This window comes from Plecotus auritus (assembly GCF_963455305.1).
Source record: "Plecotus auritus genome assembly, chromosome: 9".
In the NCBI taxonomy this organism is placed as follows: Eukaryota; Metazoa; Chordata; class Mammalia; order Chiroptera; family Vespertilionidae; genus Plecotus; species Plecotus auritus.
This window is the reverse complement of record NC_137783.1, coordinates 8,868,072-8,884,764: the sequence shown is the minus strand read 5'-3', so window position 1 is coordinate 8,884,764 and position 16,693 is coordinate 8,868,072. Positions and strand designations below refer to the sequence as shown.

The 16,693-nt window shown below is 48.4% G+C and overlaps 1 protein-coding gene across 2 annotated transcripts in view; it reads right to left on the bottom strand.

The window, feature by feature from the left end:
• The window catches only part of GFRA1 (GDNF family receptor alpha 1), a 194,544-nt gene that overhangs the window by 128,390 nt on the left and 49,461 nt on the right, over positions 1-16,693 (bottom strand). The window contains exon 5 of one of the 2 annotated variants that reach the window (XM_080642810.1): positions 7,634-7,648. The exons of the other annotated variant lie outside the window; for it this stretch is intronic. Within the exon in view, the coding sequence (XP_080498936.1) occupies positions 7,634-7,648 (15 nt within the window). The remainder of the gene's footprint in view (positions 1-7,633; positions 7,649-16,693) is intronic. 2 annotated transcript variants of the gene reach the window in all.

Here is a 16,693-nt window from a genome sequence, read left to right as displayed (position 1 = left end):
TACACAGGTATAGTTCTTTGCTCGGTCAGCTGAGAGGGCTTAACAGAAATGACACTCCAGTAGCAACAACCACACCTGGCACCTATATCTTGGTTTCTAATATCATTCTCCAATCAAAGTAGCCAGAACTCCTAGCAGGGGTCCTCAAACTTTTTAAACAGGGGCCAGTTCACTGCCCCTCAGACCGTTGGAGGGCCGGACTATAGTTTAAAAAAAAAAAAACTATGAACAAATTCCTATGCGCACTGCGGGCCCGGGATGAGTCGGCTGCTAAGCAGGACAGGCAGCGGCACCCGGCGGGCCGGATAAATGTCCTCGGCGGGCCGCATGTGGCCCGCGGGCCGTAGTTTGAGGACGCCTGAACTAGAGAAATGCATGCATCTAGGATGGAGGTGGGAGCTATCCAAGATGACCCTGGAGCTTCTTGTCATGTCAGGAAGTACTGCAGAAGTGCTTAAAAAAGAATGGACAGGCCACAAGGTACCAGCAAAAAGTGCTCCCAATGGCCAAAGCTAGAACAAAGCTGGGTAAGAGCTCCTCGTTGCCAAAGCAAGCAAATCCATACAACTGTACTGCATTATAACCCAACATAGAAAGTGAATATCCACAGGTCCATATTGACCTAAATAAATGATTGCAGAAAGTAATAAAGGAGGACTAAGGGCCAAATCTCCCACACAGAGTAATTGAGGCACACGCTGTTCCCTCGATGAGCTGGAGGGAGCATGACTCCCCACGCCTTCAGGGTGGGCTTTGCAGAGATTTCCTTGGGAAAGTGCAGGAGGATAAGGGACTCTGCGGTGGAAAAGCTTCACAAACACTGCCTCAGCCAAGCAGTGAAGGTCAACATCAATTAGCATAGGTCATGTGCATAGGAGGGGCCTTGGATGTGTGATGCGAGTGGGATGATCTTTCCCGAAACCCATAACCTCATTCTAATCATGGGGAACACATCAGGCCAATTCCAAGAGAGGGGCGTCCTATAATGTAACCCTCAAAACACCTGTACTCCTCAGACCGTCAAAGTCTTCAAAAATAAGGGAAGTCTTAGAAACTGTCACAGCCCAGAGGAGCCGAGGGAGACATGACAACTAAGTGTGTTGTGATAACCCGGAAACCCGGATGGGATCCCAGCACAGAAAGGGGTCATTAGGTAAAAACTAAAGGAATCGAAATAAGCTATGGACTTCAGTTCATAATAATGAATCAACGCCGGGTCATTGCTTTAATAAATGTACCATACTGATGTAAGATTAATAACAGAGAAAACGAGGTGTGGGGTATGTGGGAATTCTCTGTACTGTCTTCATAATTCTTCCTGAAAAGTCTAAAACTGTTCTGTAGAATAAAGTCTCTCAAGTAAAAAAAAAAAAAAAATCCTGGCTCTACCACTCACTACTTCTATAACCATCATTGTATCGATTTCACTCTGTGCCTCAGTTTTCTCCTCTGTAAAATGGGGTTATTGGTTGTAATACCTACTTCATAAAAATGTGGGGGCAGATTCAATGAAAAAAATATGCATGAAGTGCCTGCCCCAATGCCTGGAATACAGGAGGCATAAAAATGTCGGTATTATCATTAAATTATTATTATCATTATTATTACCATCATCATCATCATTCCAATGAAATAAAATTTTAAAAAGACAAACTGCTCTTCCTATGCTCAGCAAAGGAATCTAAAAGTTTCCCGCTTTGCTGATCTCGCAATTTTGAAACTCAAGATACTGGGAGGAGAGGCTCTGACACCCCAAACCCACGTCCTGTGATGAGAGTGGGTACACAGTGAACGTGCTACAAGGAGAAGCCCACCCCAAGGTAACCTGGCATGGAATGGGCGGCCCTGCACAGCCCCCAGGGAATGTGATAAGCATCGCAGAGAATGCGATTACTTAAACGTGGTTATCTTTTTCCTCATACATCCCGCACGCACACAAAGTGAATCTGAGTAAAATTAAATGGCGATGTTGTTCCGTTTGTGCTGGAAAGATGGATGTGTTTCCTACATGACTCTGAATATTCTACTGACTCTGGACAAACGCGGGGTGGTATACATACCCAGGAAATGAGTCCAGGGGACCGACCACTGGCCACCATAAAAATGGTGAACGCGTTTTTCTCATTTGCTAGTTACCATCAGATGACAACGTGGATTTTTTTTTTTTTAACCTGGAAATGGTAACACTAGCTTTAATTTATTCCCGCAAATCCCACACTCATGAAGAAAACAATATTTCACAGTCTACGACATTACCAGAGGGACCATAATTCGTGGCTACAGGGTCAGATCTTTGTAACAGATGGGTTTGCGGAAGTGGCTGGGAAAACCTCAGCTCCCGCCCCAGCAGTCCAGCCGATACATCCGAAATACGCAGAAGAGCTCACGTCAAGCAGGTTCTGAAGGGCGCTGGTCCCTGTCACCACCGCCCACCCCAGCAATTAACAGGCTTGGCTGGACTGCCAGGAACCAAACGATGATTGATTTTTCTGTTCAAATGAGAAAAGGCAGTGCCCTCCATCGTGGGTGCCAGTATTCACCCACGTGGGAAAGAGCTGGGACTTCCAAGTGGCCAAGTGAGTAAGTTACACATCTGAAATCGCAATTCTTTCAACCTGGATTCTCAGCCACCAGGAGAGCCTCTCCCACCCCGTCAAAACCTGTGGTGGGGGCTGTGCGTGTACACTCTGGAGGCAAATCCAGAAGCTGCGGCGTGAGCAGGAAGCCCAGGGGTCCCCGCCTCTCGTTTCACAGATGGGAAAACCGGGCCACAGGGCCAAGCCACTGGGCCAAGCTCCCCACAGCGGCAGCACCCCTACTGGGAGCCAAACGGAAGTCTCCTACGCCTATTAACATACATCTGTATGAATCTGTCATACATATGATACACATGTGTGTACGTATTCGAGAGAAGTGGCTTTTTACAACCTAAACACACATATAGGAGTATTTTAACGAGGCCCTCGGTGAGCATCGTTTGCCAGGAGGGGAGGTGTAAGTCACGGGCACAAGGCTCCCTGCAGGCAAAGCGAGCAGAAAGTGCGGGGCTCAGCAGAGCCAGCTGCTGGGAATGGGCCGCCGGCGGGGGGGGGGGGGGGGGTCCCACTGCCCAGGATGGCAGAGTCCCAGGAGGGGAGCAATGAGGGCCTGGGGGCAGGGCCCAGCCCGGTCCGGTCTGAGCCCGTTCAGTGCTCAGTTCTGGTCCTGGTTTAACGTCTCACGCACTGTTCTTGTGCATTTGACAGCCACCAGCTTGGCGGTGTTGAGTGTAAATAGACCAGGTCACTCTTACGTTTAAAACTCACCACCGTTTCCTTCCTCCAGTCCCCAAACGGCCACTCCTGCTCCCCTCTGCTTGTTCCCTGCACACAACTCTCTCCACACACACAGAAGCCCAGCAACTTGGGCTTCCTTCCGGTCCTGGAACATCGGGGTGTTTCGGCCTAACCGCTGTGCCCTCGCACATCCCCCTGCTGGGCCCCATGTCCTCCAATAGCTGGTCCTTCTTGTCATTCTCTGGCCACCCCATCGAAAGTGGCCCTCCTAGCCTCCAGCACGCTGCCCTGTGATACTTTCTTCATCACAAGTATCCCTCTAGAACAGTGGTCGGCAAACTGCGGCTCGCGAGCCACATGTGACTATTTGGCCCCTTGAGTGTGGCTCTTCCACAAAATACCACGGCCTGGGCGAGTCTGTTTTGAAGAAGTGGCATTAGAAGAAGTTTAAATTTAAAAAATTTAGCCCTCAAAAGAAATTTCAGTCGTTGTACTGTTGATATTTGGCTCTGTTGACTAATGAGTTTGCCGACCACTGCTCTAGAATATTTATTTTTGTTGTTACTCCTCACCTGAGGATATTTTTCCATTGATTTTTAGTGAGCGTGGAAGAGAGAGGGAAAGACAGACAGAAACAGCCATGGGAGAGAAAAACATCCATTGGTTGCCTCCGGCACATGCCCCGACCAAGCCTGGGCCAGGGAGGAGCCTGCAACCAAGGTACGTGCCCTTGACCAGAATTGAACCCGAGACCCTTTGATCTGCAGGCCAATGCTCTATCCACTGAGCCAAACCAGCCAAGGCTAGAATTGATTGATCTGCACACTTGGCACCCACGTTCCCCGAGCTAGACTGTGAGTTCCACGAGAACAGGGCATTTGCTGTCTTGTCTACTCTCTCATCCTCACGGCCCAGAGGGTGCCTGGCAGTGACTGGTTGTAAAATAGACAGTGCAATCAAAAGTTACTTGGGCTGGACGAAAAATCTCTCCAATAGCAAGATCCCAGCTGCAGGTGGGGACGGAGGGAGAGGAGAGGCTGTACCTCTTCGTGCTCAGAGTCTAGAAGGGACTTCAGCGCACGGGAAAGAGCAGAGAATTAACTCAATGGCGCAGTCTTTATGCTGCACCCACTTATGCTCTCAAACACCCTGCTGAGTGGCACCGCTTGATTTCCAGGCCGCTTGCTCAGTTTCTGTTCCATTTCAGAATCAAGGTTGAGCCCGTGGAAGAGCATTCAAAAGGTGCTTCAGCAAGTTCAAGTGAGGCACGTGTGTGGCCCTGGCTGCATTATGAAAGGATTGGTATGGAAGTGCTCTACCACTCGAGATTCTAGACACGTGTGCACACAGAGCGTTTTCAATTGCATTTGAGATGGCGAAGAGCAATTCTACGGCACTCTGGGACTCCTGAGAGCCATCCAATGGCTATGAGCTCTGTGGACAACAGGGAATGTGGGTCGACAGAGGCTCTTTGAAAACGTGGTCCTGGAACGTCTACATTCCCCAGGCCCAGCTGTGGGTCCCCTGTCCTTGACAGTCCTCACGCCCTGGGTCCAACGGGCACAGCGAGAGGCATTTACAGATGAAAGAACCAAAAGAGCACACAGCACGGATGCAGCAGAGAAAGGCCCCGCAGCAGCTGCTACACTGTCACCTGCCATAACAAGATTGATCTGCAGTGAAATAAAAGGTAATGCAATCCAGAGGCAGTAACTTCGGCTTCCTCCGAGAATGTCTGATGTTGTCGACGGGCGAGCCTGCTTCCCTCTCCTGCCTGCCCTGGTGCACAGCGGCCCAAACAGGCACGGGCTGCTCTCATGCACACACTCCCTGCCAGAAGCACACACTCTCAGAGCAGCATCTCCGCTCCCCTGACCGCCCAGGCATCCTTGGACAAGCCGAAGCCAGCGGGGCCTGGACGCCCACAGCCCTGTGTGGACAGGCTGCAGAGACTACTGCCCCGTGGCTTCTGTTCATCTAAAGCCACGTGGTTGTCTGGTGGTTTGTTTCCAGTTCAATTCAGGGCCCCCAGGTTTCAAGTGAACGGCCCAATTCCGGGACAGAGTTGCAATCTTGGAAGATGTCGCGGAGTTGTGTTCTGGATTGTCTGTGAGACACAGAACCTTTTGTCTTGGCCCGGTGCGACTGTCACTGGTATATTTTTATGGTCACATTTTACTGAGCATTAATTTCACAGTGACAATGGCCAGAAGCAAAGGAAAAGGAGGGGGGACCGGCTGGCACGTCCTTTGCCATCATTTCAGAGAAAGTCTCTCCATACGAAAGGATCCCCCAAGGCCGGTGCCATGTAAATAATTCACAAGTGCCAGTTCCGTTCTCTCCATTGGAAATCCTAGAAATCTATAGTAATAAAAGGCTAATATGCAAATTGGTCAGGACGCCCTCACAGTAATGACCGAATAGCAGGCTGCATGGGTTGAGCAGGCAGGCGGGGGTGGGGGAGGAGCGCGGGGCAGGGTGGCAGTGAGGGGCGACCAGGCCGGCAGGCAGAGGCAGTTAGGGGCGATCAGACAGGCAGGCAGGCAGGCAGGCAGGTGAGCAGTTGGAGCCAATGGTCCCAGATTGTGAGAGGGATGTCCGACTGCCTGTTTAGGCCCGATCCCGGGGATTGGACATCCCCGAGGGGTCCCGGATTGGAGAGGGTGCAGGCTGGACTGAGAGGACCCCTCCCCCCATGCATGAATTTCATGCACTGGGCCTCTAGTATCTTATAAGGGGACTGCCACCTGCCAGCGTGCAGGGCACTGGGTGGCTGGCAGCTTCCGTCTCTGGAAGATGCTATTAGGCCTCGCCAGCCAGTGATTTGGAGATGATTATAACTTTTGCTCTGCATATCACTGTTCCTGACAGGCAAATGCCATCCATCAAACAGCATGACGGATTTAAAAAGAAGGCAAACCTGACAGAGGCGGTCTGATAGGCCATTTTTTATGCCGATGACAACAACCAGGGACGCTCACACGCTCCGGAAAGACGGTCGAAACGCAAGCGTTTTGTGCCTCGAAAGGGGACATGCCATTCAGCACTGGGCAGTGCTGGCGGTCTGGTCCACAGGAAACAACCCACCTCCCTCCCAGAGTGTCCCACCAAGCTCCCAATCTGTCCAGGAAAAAAAAAAAAATAAGCAACTGCAGCCAAGGACCCCAATGGCGACCCCTTTATGATGTGAACGGGCGCGGCTCCTTCTCAGTTTTGCTCATCCGTTAGTCTCTAGCCAAATGGAACATATTAGTTGTAGCTTGCTGGGATTTATGAATTATTTATAAAAGCAGGTCTCTGACTGTAGACTCTTAAAAGACAACGCCACAGTCCCCTCACTGTTACCCACAACTGCGCTTTTATCAGGGAGAGCAGGCCGGCGTTCCCGTAGCACGTGCTGCCTGTCGGGGGTGAAATAATAGTTGTGGAAATAGCAGGCCTTTAAGATGATTCGGAAGCTATTTATGGAAAGCCTGGATATATATTTAAACCAGGCTCCTCTTCTGAGCCAGACTTGGATTCAAGAAAGACGCAGCAGACTGTGCTACCAACATATCTCCCAGCTTGAACACAAACAGCTATTCCCTGCCACTTTGCCCACTGGCTTCTGCCTGTGATAAAAACGGGAATGAGGCCGGTCCCCCTGCGTGGAGGTCTAGCAGGTTCAACAAGGTCATGCCCCGGAGTCTCCCCGGGCCCTGCATCCTACATGGGGACGAGGACACGCACAGTCGGGGTCGAGCATTCAGACTCCAGCTCCCAGAGCATATGACCTTGGCTGGCCAAACAGACAAGACGCTGTCCACCCTTGCCTGGCCCTGTTGCTGGCCCAGGCCCAGCCAGAGGGGTTGCGGGGGACGCCTGGGTTGGAGGGCATGCAGCGACCAGCCAGCTGTGGTCTTGCCCACACCTCCAGGACAGTGACGCGGCTGTTTGGCAAAAAAAATGCCCACATGAAGCCGGTCTAGGGAGCCCTGACCAAGCTTCAGCTGGCCTTGATGCAGGAGCCCTGAGCGACGGGGACTCCACCTGGCCGCCTCCAGAGACACATGCTCTTCGCCCATCACAAGTCCTACAGCGACCCTGCCCCCTGACAGGGGCTCAGCCACGAAGGGTCCCCAACGTCCCTGACCAAGCTTCAGTTGTCCCGTTCCCATCCGTCCCCCAAACATGGTCCAGAGGAAGACCCAGAGGCTGGATGGCCACCTCAGGCCACTGTCCTCATCTTGCCTCTTAAAGCCCCCGTGACATGTCCAGAGAGAATAAGAAGCCCCGTGACCCTCTGCACACAGACTATATACCCTTGTTCCCCAAACAGCACAGCCAACGGGAAAGCAGGCAGAAGGTAGTGACCTTACCTTGCTGAAATACGTCTGCCAGGAGGGAGGAGAAACAGGGCAGGAGGGCGGGGAGAGAGAGAGGAGAAAAAAAATTAATAATAAAGTTGATCATGACCATGACGATAATCATAGCGAACATATGCTGACTGCTTAAGCACTCCACGCGTACGTAGTTCCTTTAACTCAGAGGCAGTGGTTAAGAGCTTGGGCTCTGGCATGAAACTGCCCTGGCTTGAATCCTGGCTCGATACTTACTAACTCTGTGGTTGACATTCTCTAAACCACAAGTAGACAGGAGTATTGGGAAGATTCAACAAATTGTGGAGGATGTTTGAAGGGCTCAGAACACTGCCCATGACGTAGTAAAGGCACAAAGTTAGGTGGTTGATATTTTTAACACTCTCACTTTCACAACACCTCTGTAGAGTAGGCTGTGTGATCATGCTCATTTTATGGATGGGGGAACTGAGGGTCTGGAAGGTTGAGTAACTCATCCTAAACCACAGACAAGAACGTAATGGGCTCAGGAGTGAACCCAAGTCTATTGGATTCCAGAAACTGTCTCCTTAGCCACAACCAAGCTGCCTGGACCGGCTTGTAAGTAACAACAAAGCAACAAGGACACAGAGAAGTATAAACTGAGGCAGGGCCTATGAATCTTTACATCATATAAACAAAACATGGGTGTAAGTCCCCCACATCATAACTCACAACTAAGACCATACCTTCCTATGAAATGCTAGATCGAAGGTGAAAAAATTTGTTTCAACAAATACTCGTGAGGCTATTATATGCCAAGCACTGTGTCTGGCACTGGGAACCACACTTCTAGCAAAAAGCATATATGAGCAAGCAGTCACCAACACCCCCCCTAAGGGGAACCCTAGCTTGACTTCTAACACCTTACATTTGCTTTGACTATTTTTTAACTTTGTATGAATGGACTGATTCCGTGTGAATTTATTCTGCCTTCTTTGCTCCACAGAGAGTGTGGGTCCCCATGCTGTAGCCTATAGTAGATCATTCATGCTCACTGCTGTATAGTATTCCATTGGCAATTAGATCATCATTTTTTTAATTTTATGGAAGCATTTCTGTATTGTTCTAATGTTTAACAATGAACATGTCTTACAATTATAACCTGAACTTTAAAACAAGTTATTTTCATCTCAAAAACGAAATAAGAACTGTATCACTGGATCATCAACATCTAAATTTGTTGTCAGCCATCCCCACTAAACCATCAGCTCCTACAAGATCATGGAGAGCCAACGGCCCATGAATGGTGTGGGTGAAATGTGACCAGGTGGGTGAGACAGACGGCACGGACAGAACACCTATGGGGGCAGTTTTAATTTCAATGGAGCACACGTGACTCCTAAGGAGCTTCATTCCTATTCCATACACCTCCACCCAGGCCAGACCCAGACTCCACGTTCCCAGTCCCAGTCTCTCGCACTCATGAACACCAACTGGGATGTAAATGGTACCCATATTGGTACCTTTACGGGACGTCAACTCCGCTCCCATTTATATGTGCAATATGTCATTCTCTAACCCGTCATTCATCAGGAGCCACTCACCTCCCATCCCCGGACACTGCCCAGAGCCTGCGAAGAACCAAGTACAGTTCCCTCAGTAAACCACGGTCATGTGCACCTGCTGCCTCCAACACAGAGTCTGCACCACCCACTTTGACCAGCCTGCTCACTTGCAGGAGCCCTCCTCCCGGCCTTCAAACATCATAGCCACTGCGAGGTTTCCCAGAACCTATCCCCATGGAAAGGGAAGTCAGTTTCCGCCTCTGTGCTCCCTGAGTAATTTGTGCGCGTTGCAATTACAGCTCCTATTATAATTAGTTATTTATGTGGACCCTGAGCGCCTGAGGACAAGGGCTAAGTGTCTTCGTCACTCTGGTGGGTCCTAACTGCCTGGCGTGGTATGCTCCCACACCAGCGAGAAGGAGAGAGGGCTGGTCTGTCTCAACACCTACCTGGTCCAACCCCCTCATGTTACAGATAAGGAACCTGAGTCCCAGAGACGGGGGAGATTCTTCCCAAGGCCACACATGGTGCCAGAGGCCGAGCCAGGATGACACTGAGATTCATTTAATCTTAATGAAGCACGAAAGCTCATCCCTATTAGCAAAGCACAAATTTGAGATTTATCATGCTCCTCTAATGAATACAGACAAAAATTTCCAACCTTGGAAACATCATGAAATATGATTAGGCTTTCCAATACGGATCCAGTCTGGACATCTGTCCACAGTCCTCACCCTCCTCTCCGTGGCTTTGACAGGGAGCACGTCCTTCGAAATTCAGTACAGATTGGAATCACTGGAAAGCATCCGCGAGTGGGCAGGGAGGGAGGAAATTGGGGCAGGGATGTCGTGACCTTATTCCTTCCAAATCCACGGGGTATTCCATGTGTTAGCAGACAAATCTACACAAATACTATTCATATCTTCTCCTCCAAAAAAACCTCTCTGGATTTCCAGAGGAGCTATTTTAGATTTCTAAAGGAACCCTTTTTCAGCTTCATTGACATTTGCACCTTTTTATTCAAATGTAAATTTTAATAAACACCGGTATAAATATTGCAACAATTTTGCCCATGAGTTATCTTGTAATTTACGCTGTAAATTTATGTCTTTTGTAGTCTGTGGCATAAATCATTTTGTTCTAGCATCATTTAGCTCTTTGCTCTGTATACTAATGGCTTGGGTTCCTCCTTTAAAATTTGACTTTCCCCGACTGAGCCAGCCATCCAGGCTCAAATGACTCATGGACAGAAGAGCAGAAAATAAGTGAGAAGACGGTAAGTTTTGTGCTGTTTGGCTACCTTTTACCTCCCCCCCCCCCACACACACACACCCATACACACAAGCCTCCAATTGTGGGCCTCACACAATATTAGCCACAAAAATACCCTTACCATCTTATTCACTGGTGTTCATGCCCAACACCACCACCCCCCGCCCCCCACCCCCCGCCATCTCCCAAACCAGTAGTTGGCAACCCGCAGCTCTTTGGCCCCTTGAGTGTGGCTCTTCCACAAAATACCACAGCCTGGGAGAGTCTATTTTGAAGAAGTAGCATTAAAAGAAGTTTAAGTTTAAAAAATTGGGCTCTCAAAAGAAATTTCAATAGTTGTACTGTTGATATTTGGCTCTGTTGACTAATGAGTTTGCCGACCACTGCCCCAAACCATAGGCAACAGTCCCTATAAAAGACCTCACAGTGGAATATGACCTTCTTTTAGTCTAACCAGCCCCTCGGAACTACTTGGGAGTCAGTCATGTTCTGAGCTTGAGTTTCCTCATTGCTGAGGGCCACAATGCTGGTGCCGGGAGGTTAAATTAGAGAATTTGCAGGAACATGTTCCCATCAGTGGCTGTGGGGAATCACTGGAGAAGGAGACTTGGCACCATTCGTCTGCTTGAGAAGGCTAAAAAGGGCTAATTCCAATGTAACCCTGATATTTGGGGCTTGGATCTGAATCCAAGCCAGCAAGCTCAGTGTACATTCCTGATAACCTATAATCAAGTCCCTCTCTCCTTCCCAGATACTGGTCTTGCAGAACCTGTTACTGTGAACAGTGCACTGCCCCGGAGGGAGGGTTATTAACACCGGCGCCAGGCCAGACCATCAGATATGGCCTGGAGACCCCCAACACCTGGGGGCCTTCTTGCGAGGCCCGCGAAAAGGACCGGAAGCATAATCCATGTTTGTGGGACAAAGACCACAGGGAGGGAGATATAAAGGAAAGCCCCATGCGTGTCCCTTCACTCAGATTTGGAAGGCTGTTCCCTGAGTCCGCCGGCGTATTAAACAGTATCCCTCCTTTTTCTTAGAAGCATCTTTGGTTTTCTTTGGTCTTCTGCAACATGCTCTCCCCGGAAATGGAAGTCAGAGCTGGGAGCCTCCACTCTAACCACAGCCAGGTTGCGCCCAGAGCACTCCAGGGACACTGGTGCAGAGGAAATGAACTCCTTCGGACAAAGCTCTGCTCTTACTCACTTCCCCAGGGAGAAAACCTTGCAGCCCAGTCCTTCAGGGGAACAAAGAAGGCCTGTTCTCCAGCCCCACCCCCACCCCCTGGAGCCAGGCTGGTCCTATAGATAGATGAAAGGCCACGGGTATAAGTCAGTGACCACAGATGTGGGAAGGAGAAAGGGGGAAAGAAGGACTTGAGATAAGCCTCTATGTCCAGTTTCTTCAAGGAGGAATGAACATCAAGGATGCCTGCCCCCTCCATCATCCCTGCTGAGAGATTCACACCCCAGAGACGTTTAATGCACGGAGTCCTCCAGAGACAGGGGCAGTAAGAAGACTAGATTATTTATTAGTATTAATAAGTGATGGCAATTAAGCCGGGGGATTCCTAAACGCTGCTGATTAAAAACTTTCTGGAGCATTGCTCATCCACATGGCCAGTGTTTACCTCTTTAAAAATGATTTAACTCCACCGGGTGGACCCTCTCCTGCGCCCGGGTTAATAATCAGCCGTGCGCAGAGCCACGCGGGTTAAGTAAGTTGGTGCTCCTTTATTTATCTATGGCTTTGTTTTATGAGCAGACCTGGATGGCAGTCTTATTGCCCCTTCAGTCTGCTACGAATAATTTACTATTTCGATCCACAGTCCATAACTATGGTCAGGAATGCTCTCACTATGATTACCATATCACACTTAGCCCACAGCATTAAAGATAGGCCAAACCGTGAAAGTGTGCCCGACTTCCGTAAGACGGGAGGAAGCAAAGCTACTGGGTCTCAGACAATGTAATCATACACTCTCTCACTTTTGCTTTCTTTTCTAGGGTAAATTATATATGAGGGGAGTTTAGTTTCTTGAAAATGCATGCACTTAACTCCCATTTAAGAACTCTCACCTGGGGAGACAGCTGTCTTGTGAGTCCTCCTGTGGTTTGAGCTAGAGAAAGCAAAGTCTCAATGCTTTTACAGTAAAGCACAGTAACTTTTACTGTGGACCCAACTAACCAGGGGCAGAGGAAAAGAGGGAGGGAAGAGTGGAATGAATGCTGATTCCTAGAGTGGGGTCAGGGTCACCACGAGCCAAAGTCAACTTCAAGATGGGCTAGGTGGCCCCCTCACCAAATTTCCAAGCCCAGCTGGTTCTATACATGGATATGAAGAGTACCAGAATGCAGTCTGTGGCTTTTGTGTCCTGCAAATCCCTGTGAATGACGCGGATTCTTTCTTTCCTATGCTGAAAAGAGGGTCCCTCGGATGCCTCCCCTCTTGGTGAATGCTGGCACTTCAGAGTAGATGCCCATTGACAAAGCCAAGGCCCAAAAATGGCAGGTGGGCTTCTCAGGGAGGGCAGGGTTATCTCCTTCTCTCCCAGACACCTTCCAGTGCCATGTCACCACATGATGGTGGCCACTGGATCCCATAACCTAAGACTGGGTCCCGACTCCTCATGAGGTGGAAACCTAGTCGGCGGGGCCCTCTTGTAGTAGCCTGTGTTCTCATCTAATAAGCGGGGACAGTTGAGATATGCTTTGCCCTACCATAGGGCTATCATGAAGGTCAAGGCAGGTAATTTAATCAGCGTAGAGCCCATGGACTGAGGAGTCTAACACTAGGTTCAGATCCTGGGCTAGCTATTTCACCCCTCTTGATCCCCATTCCTTCACGTATAAAATGGGGATAACCAAGCTTACCTTTCCAAATGCACAACGACAACCAAGATCATACGTGTAACGCTCTCGGTGAGCACATGGCAGCCGGTTTGTGGTACATGTTCAGTCAGCGAAAGTTACTGCTCTTATAACCATAAGCAATAGAACAGGGTAGCAAAGAGCTCAGGTCTTAAAGTCAGAGTTGGGCCCAGGTCTGGCTGTGTGATCTTAGGCAAATGACTGAGCCTCCCCAAACCTCGCTTTTCTCATCAGCAACAGGGAGCTAATGGCCATAGCGAACGTTTGTGTTACCTCATAAAGTGCTACGGAGACTCAACGAGGTAATACGGAGAAGAGTACACAGTAGTACTCAGAAAGACATCTATGAATGGTAGCGTTACAAGTCAACATTGATGGGTTGCCTACTACTTGAAAAACCTTTGCGACTTTCTATAGGGCTGTAAAAGTTACCACCAGAGGAAATCCTAAAATAAAATGATCGTTTTCATTTCTTCTTCTCATCACGTAGCTCTGTGCCATTGAAAAACTCTTAAGCAATTCTCCAACATTACCTTACAGATGAATTATTCTTCATCTCTACAATCAGTGGTCCAATGACATCCTATCTTCAATCCTCCGTGATCTAAGGGGGTGTGATTAGAAGTTCCAGAAACCCAGGGTCCAGCCTTGAATTTCGGCACCACTCACGCCTCTGACATTGCCTGTCTCCTCTGGGCCTGCCATGATTTCTCAAGATCACCCTGTAAGGGGCTCACCTGCCCCGGGCTTTGATCCGTGTTTCAAGCCATGCTCCCTGGAAGCCTAGGGCTCAAAAGAGGTGGGGACTGCGTGGGGGCCGCGGAATTAAAAACCTCTACTGGGTGCAGTGGGGTTCTATGAAGGATTTGTCTGGGCAAAGGGTTCTGCTACTTTATTATATAAATTAGGTAAAGTTTGAACACAACAAACCACTTACAGGAGCCCTTCCTGTCCAGGTGCAGGCCTGTGCTCTCCTGGAGCACGTCCAGCGAGCATCCAAGCCTCCTCCGGAGTCCCCACGTGGTCTCGATGGCACCACACGGGGCTGTGATTAGTTTCCTGTGTCTCCAAAACCAGACAGCTCAGGCAGCCTGTGGCCACACAGGCCCCTCTTGCTTCCCTATTCTTGTTCTTTTGTTTGTTTGTTTTATTTTTTATTCCTCACCCAGGGATATTTTTCCATTGATTTTTAGAGAGAGTGGAATGGAGAGGGGAAGACAGAGAGAAATATGGATGTGAGAGAAACACATCAAATGGTTGCCTCCCGCATGAGCCCTGACCAGGGCCCTGGCTGGGGAGGAGCCTGCAACCGAGGTTCATGCTCTAGACCAGAATTGAACCCAGGACCCTTCGGGTCCACAGGCCATCGCTTTATCCACCGAGCCAAACCGGCTAGGGCCTGATTCCCCATTCTGGAATGTGGTGGGACTTGAATCTCTCCATCCTTTTTCTTCTCTGTCTCATTTGGGACCCAGGCCGGGTAAAGTCCTATCATTCTCCTAGCTCCTGGCTTCTCCTCCCCTTTTATCATGTTAGACATGAAGACCACGACTTTGCCTATCACTGTCTTACCTCTGATGGCATGTGGCCTTCAGTAGATGTCTTTTGTTGTAAAAAAAAATAATAATTATTATTTTAAGCCCTGAAGTATCTTCCTACTACATTTCCTAGGGAATGTGCCACCAACATCCATCTTAGGGCACGTGCTTAGAACCACCAGCCCACACTGATTCGGGGGCAGTGCGAGGGACAGAGCTGGTGAGTCCCTGCCATTTTTATGATATTACATCCCCAGTCTATCTCATTCGCCGCACAGAGGGATGAAGCCCTTAACTACTGAAAGAACATAAAAAAATAGATTTAGGAATAATACTTTTTATGATTGCATTCTGTATACTATGAAAGTTATGTTCAATTCTGCAGTACTTTATGGAGCTGATAAAGTAGAACAGGCTGGCTTCCCAGCGAACAGTGTATTTTATACCCGTTTAAAATGTTTTCTCTTCAATTGAATTACTTTTTGAGTAATTATAATAAGACTAATCTAGGCTTAATGAATTCATGTACGAATACTTTAGACCGCGTTATTGAAACCGCTCTGATATGAAACTATATTAACTCAATCCCTTCAGCAGCCAGTGTTTTTCTTTCAAAATAACGGCGTACGTGACTTGCTCTGAATTCCTTTAAGTCAGCTCGCCGAGAAGTCATAAGAAGCCACATTAATAGCGCAACCAAAAGAAGAGGTTGACAAATAACTTTGTTCTAATTTCCCTAAACTTACGTAATTGAGTTTTAATTAGGAGTCACAGAAAGTGTTTTTATGAAGCATCCATCTACATATGCAGAGGGCTGAAGAGTAGGTCCATCTTCCAGAAGAAATCAGTTATGGGTCTGATCAATGATGGGTCTGATCAGTTATGGGTCTGATCAATGATGGGTCTGATCAGCTATGGGTCTGATCAGTTATGGGTCTGATCAGTTATGGGTCTGATCAGTTATGGTTCTGATCAATTACAGGCCTGATCAGTTATAGCTCTCATCAGTTACGGGTCTGATCAGTTATAGCTCTTATCAGTTATGGCTCTGATCAGTTATGGGTCTTATCAGTACGGCTCTGATCAGTACAGCTCTGATCAATTATAGCTCTGATTAGCAATGACATAAAACCACTAAAGGTAAAACACTAAAAATGATCTGTGAATACTGAGCCTTCTTTTCTACAAAGTCTCCAAACCCAACAGTCTGAATCTCTGGATTCGAGTTGGCACTAGAGCCAAAGCCACTCATCTTCTCCAGGATTCAGCCCCTCCATCAGAAAGCTGATTTGTGCTAGGCGATCTCTGAGGTCCCTTCCAGTTCTAAAACATGATGGTTTCAAGTTTAAAATTACACACATTATATCAGATGGGCTGTTATTGCATAGAGCTTATTTGTCATCTTATCCACACCAAATTACAGTCACAGAAAAAAAAAATCTCATTCCCTGCATTTCACACACATCCATAAACACATTCATAATATGGCTGGTGATTTCAGATTTATCTCAAGATATTATCTCGGTGGTAAAATATTTTTCCCATTACAGATAAATTATAAACCAGCTGAAAACCTCTAAGGTTACAGGGCCTCCTTGAATCGATTTCTATTTGCACCCCCACCCCTACCCTACCCACCCAGCATGCACTTCCTGAAAGATGTTCTGTCATCTCCATTTCTAAGTCAACTGGTTACTTTCATCATGTATATATCCCTCAGGCAGGTCTCTGAGATCCAGGTTTTAATAGGACTACCCCGTGTCCTAAATTCAAACTAGGTATTTACAAATGTCCAGCAGAATAAATCTCTTCCTTTGCCAGGTGATCGTTACCAGGATGGACAACTTTAAAGTA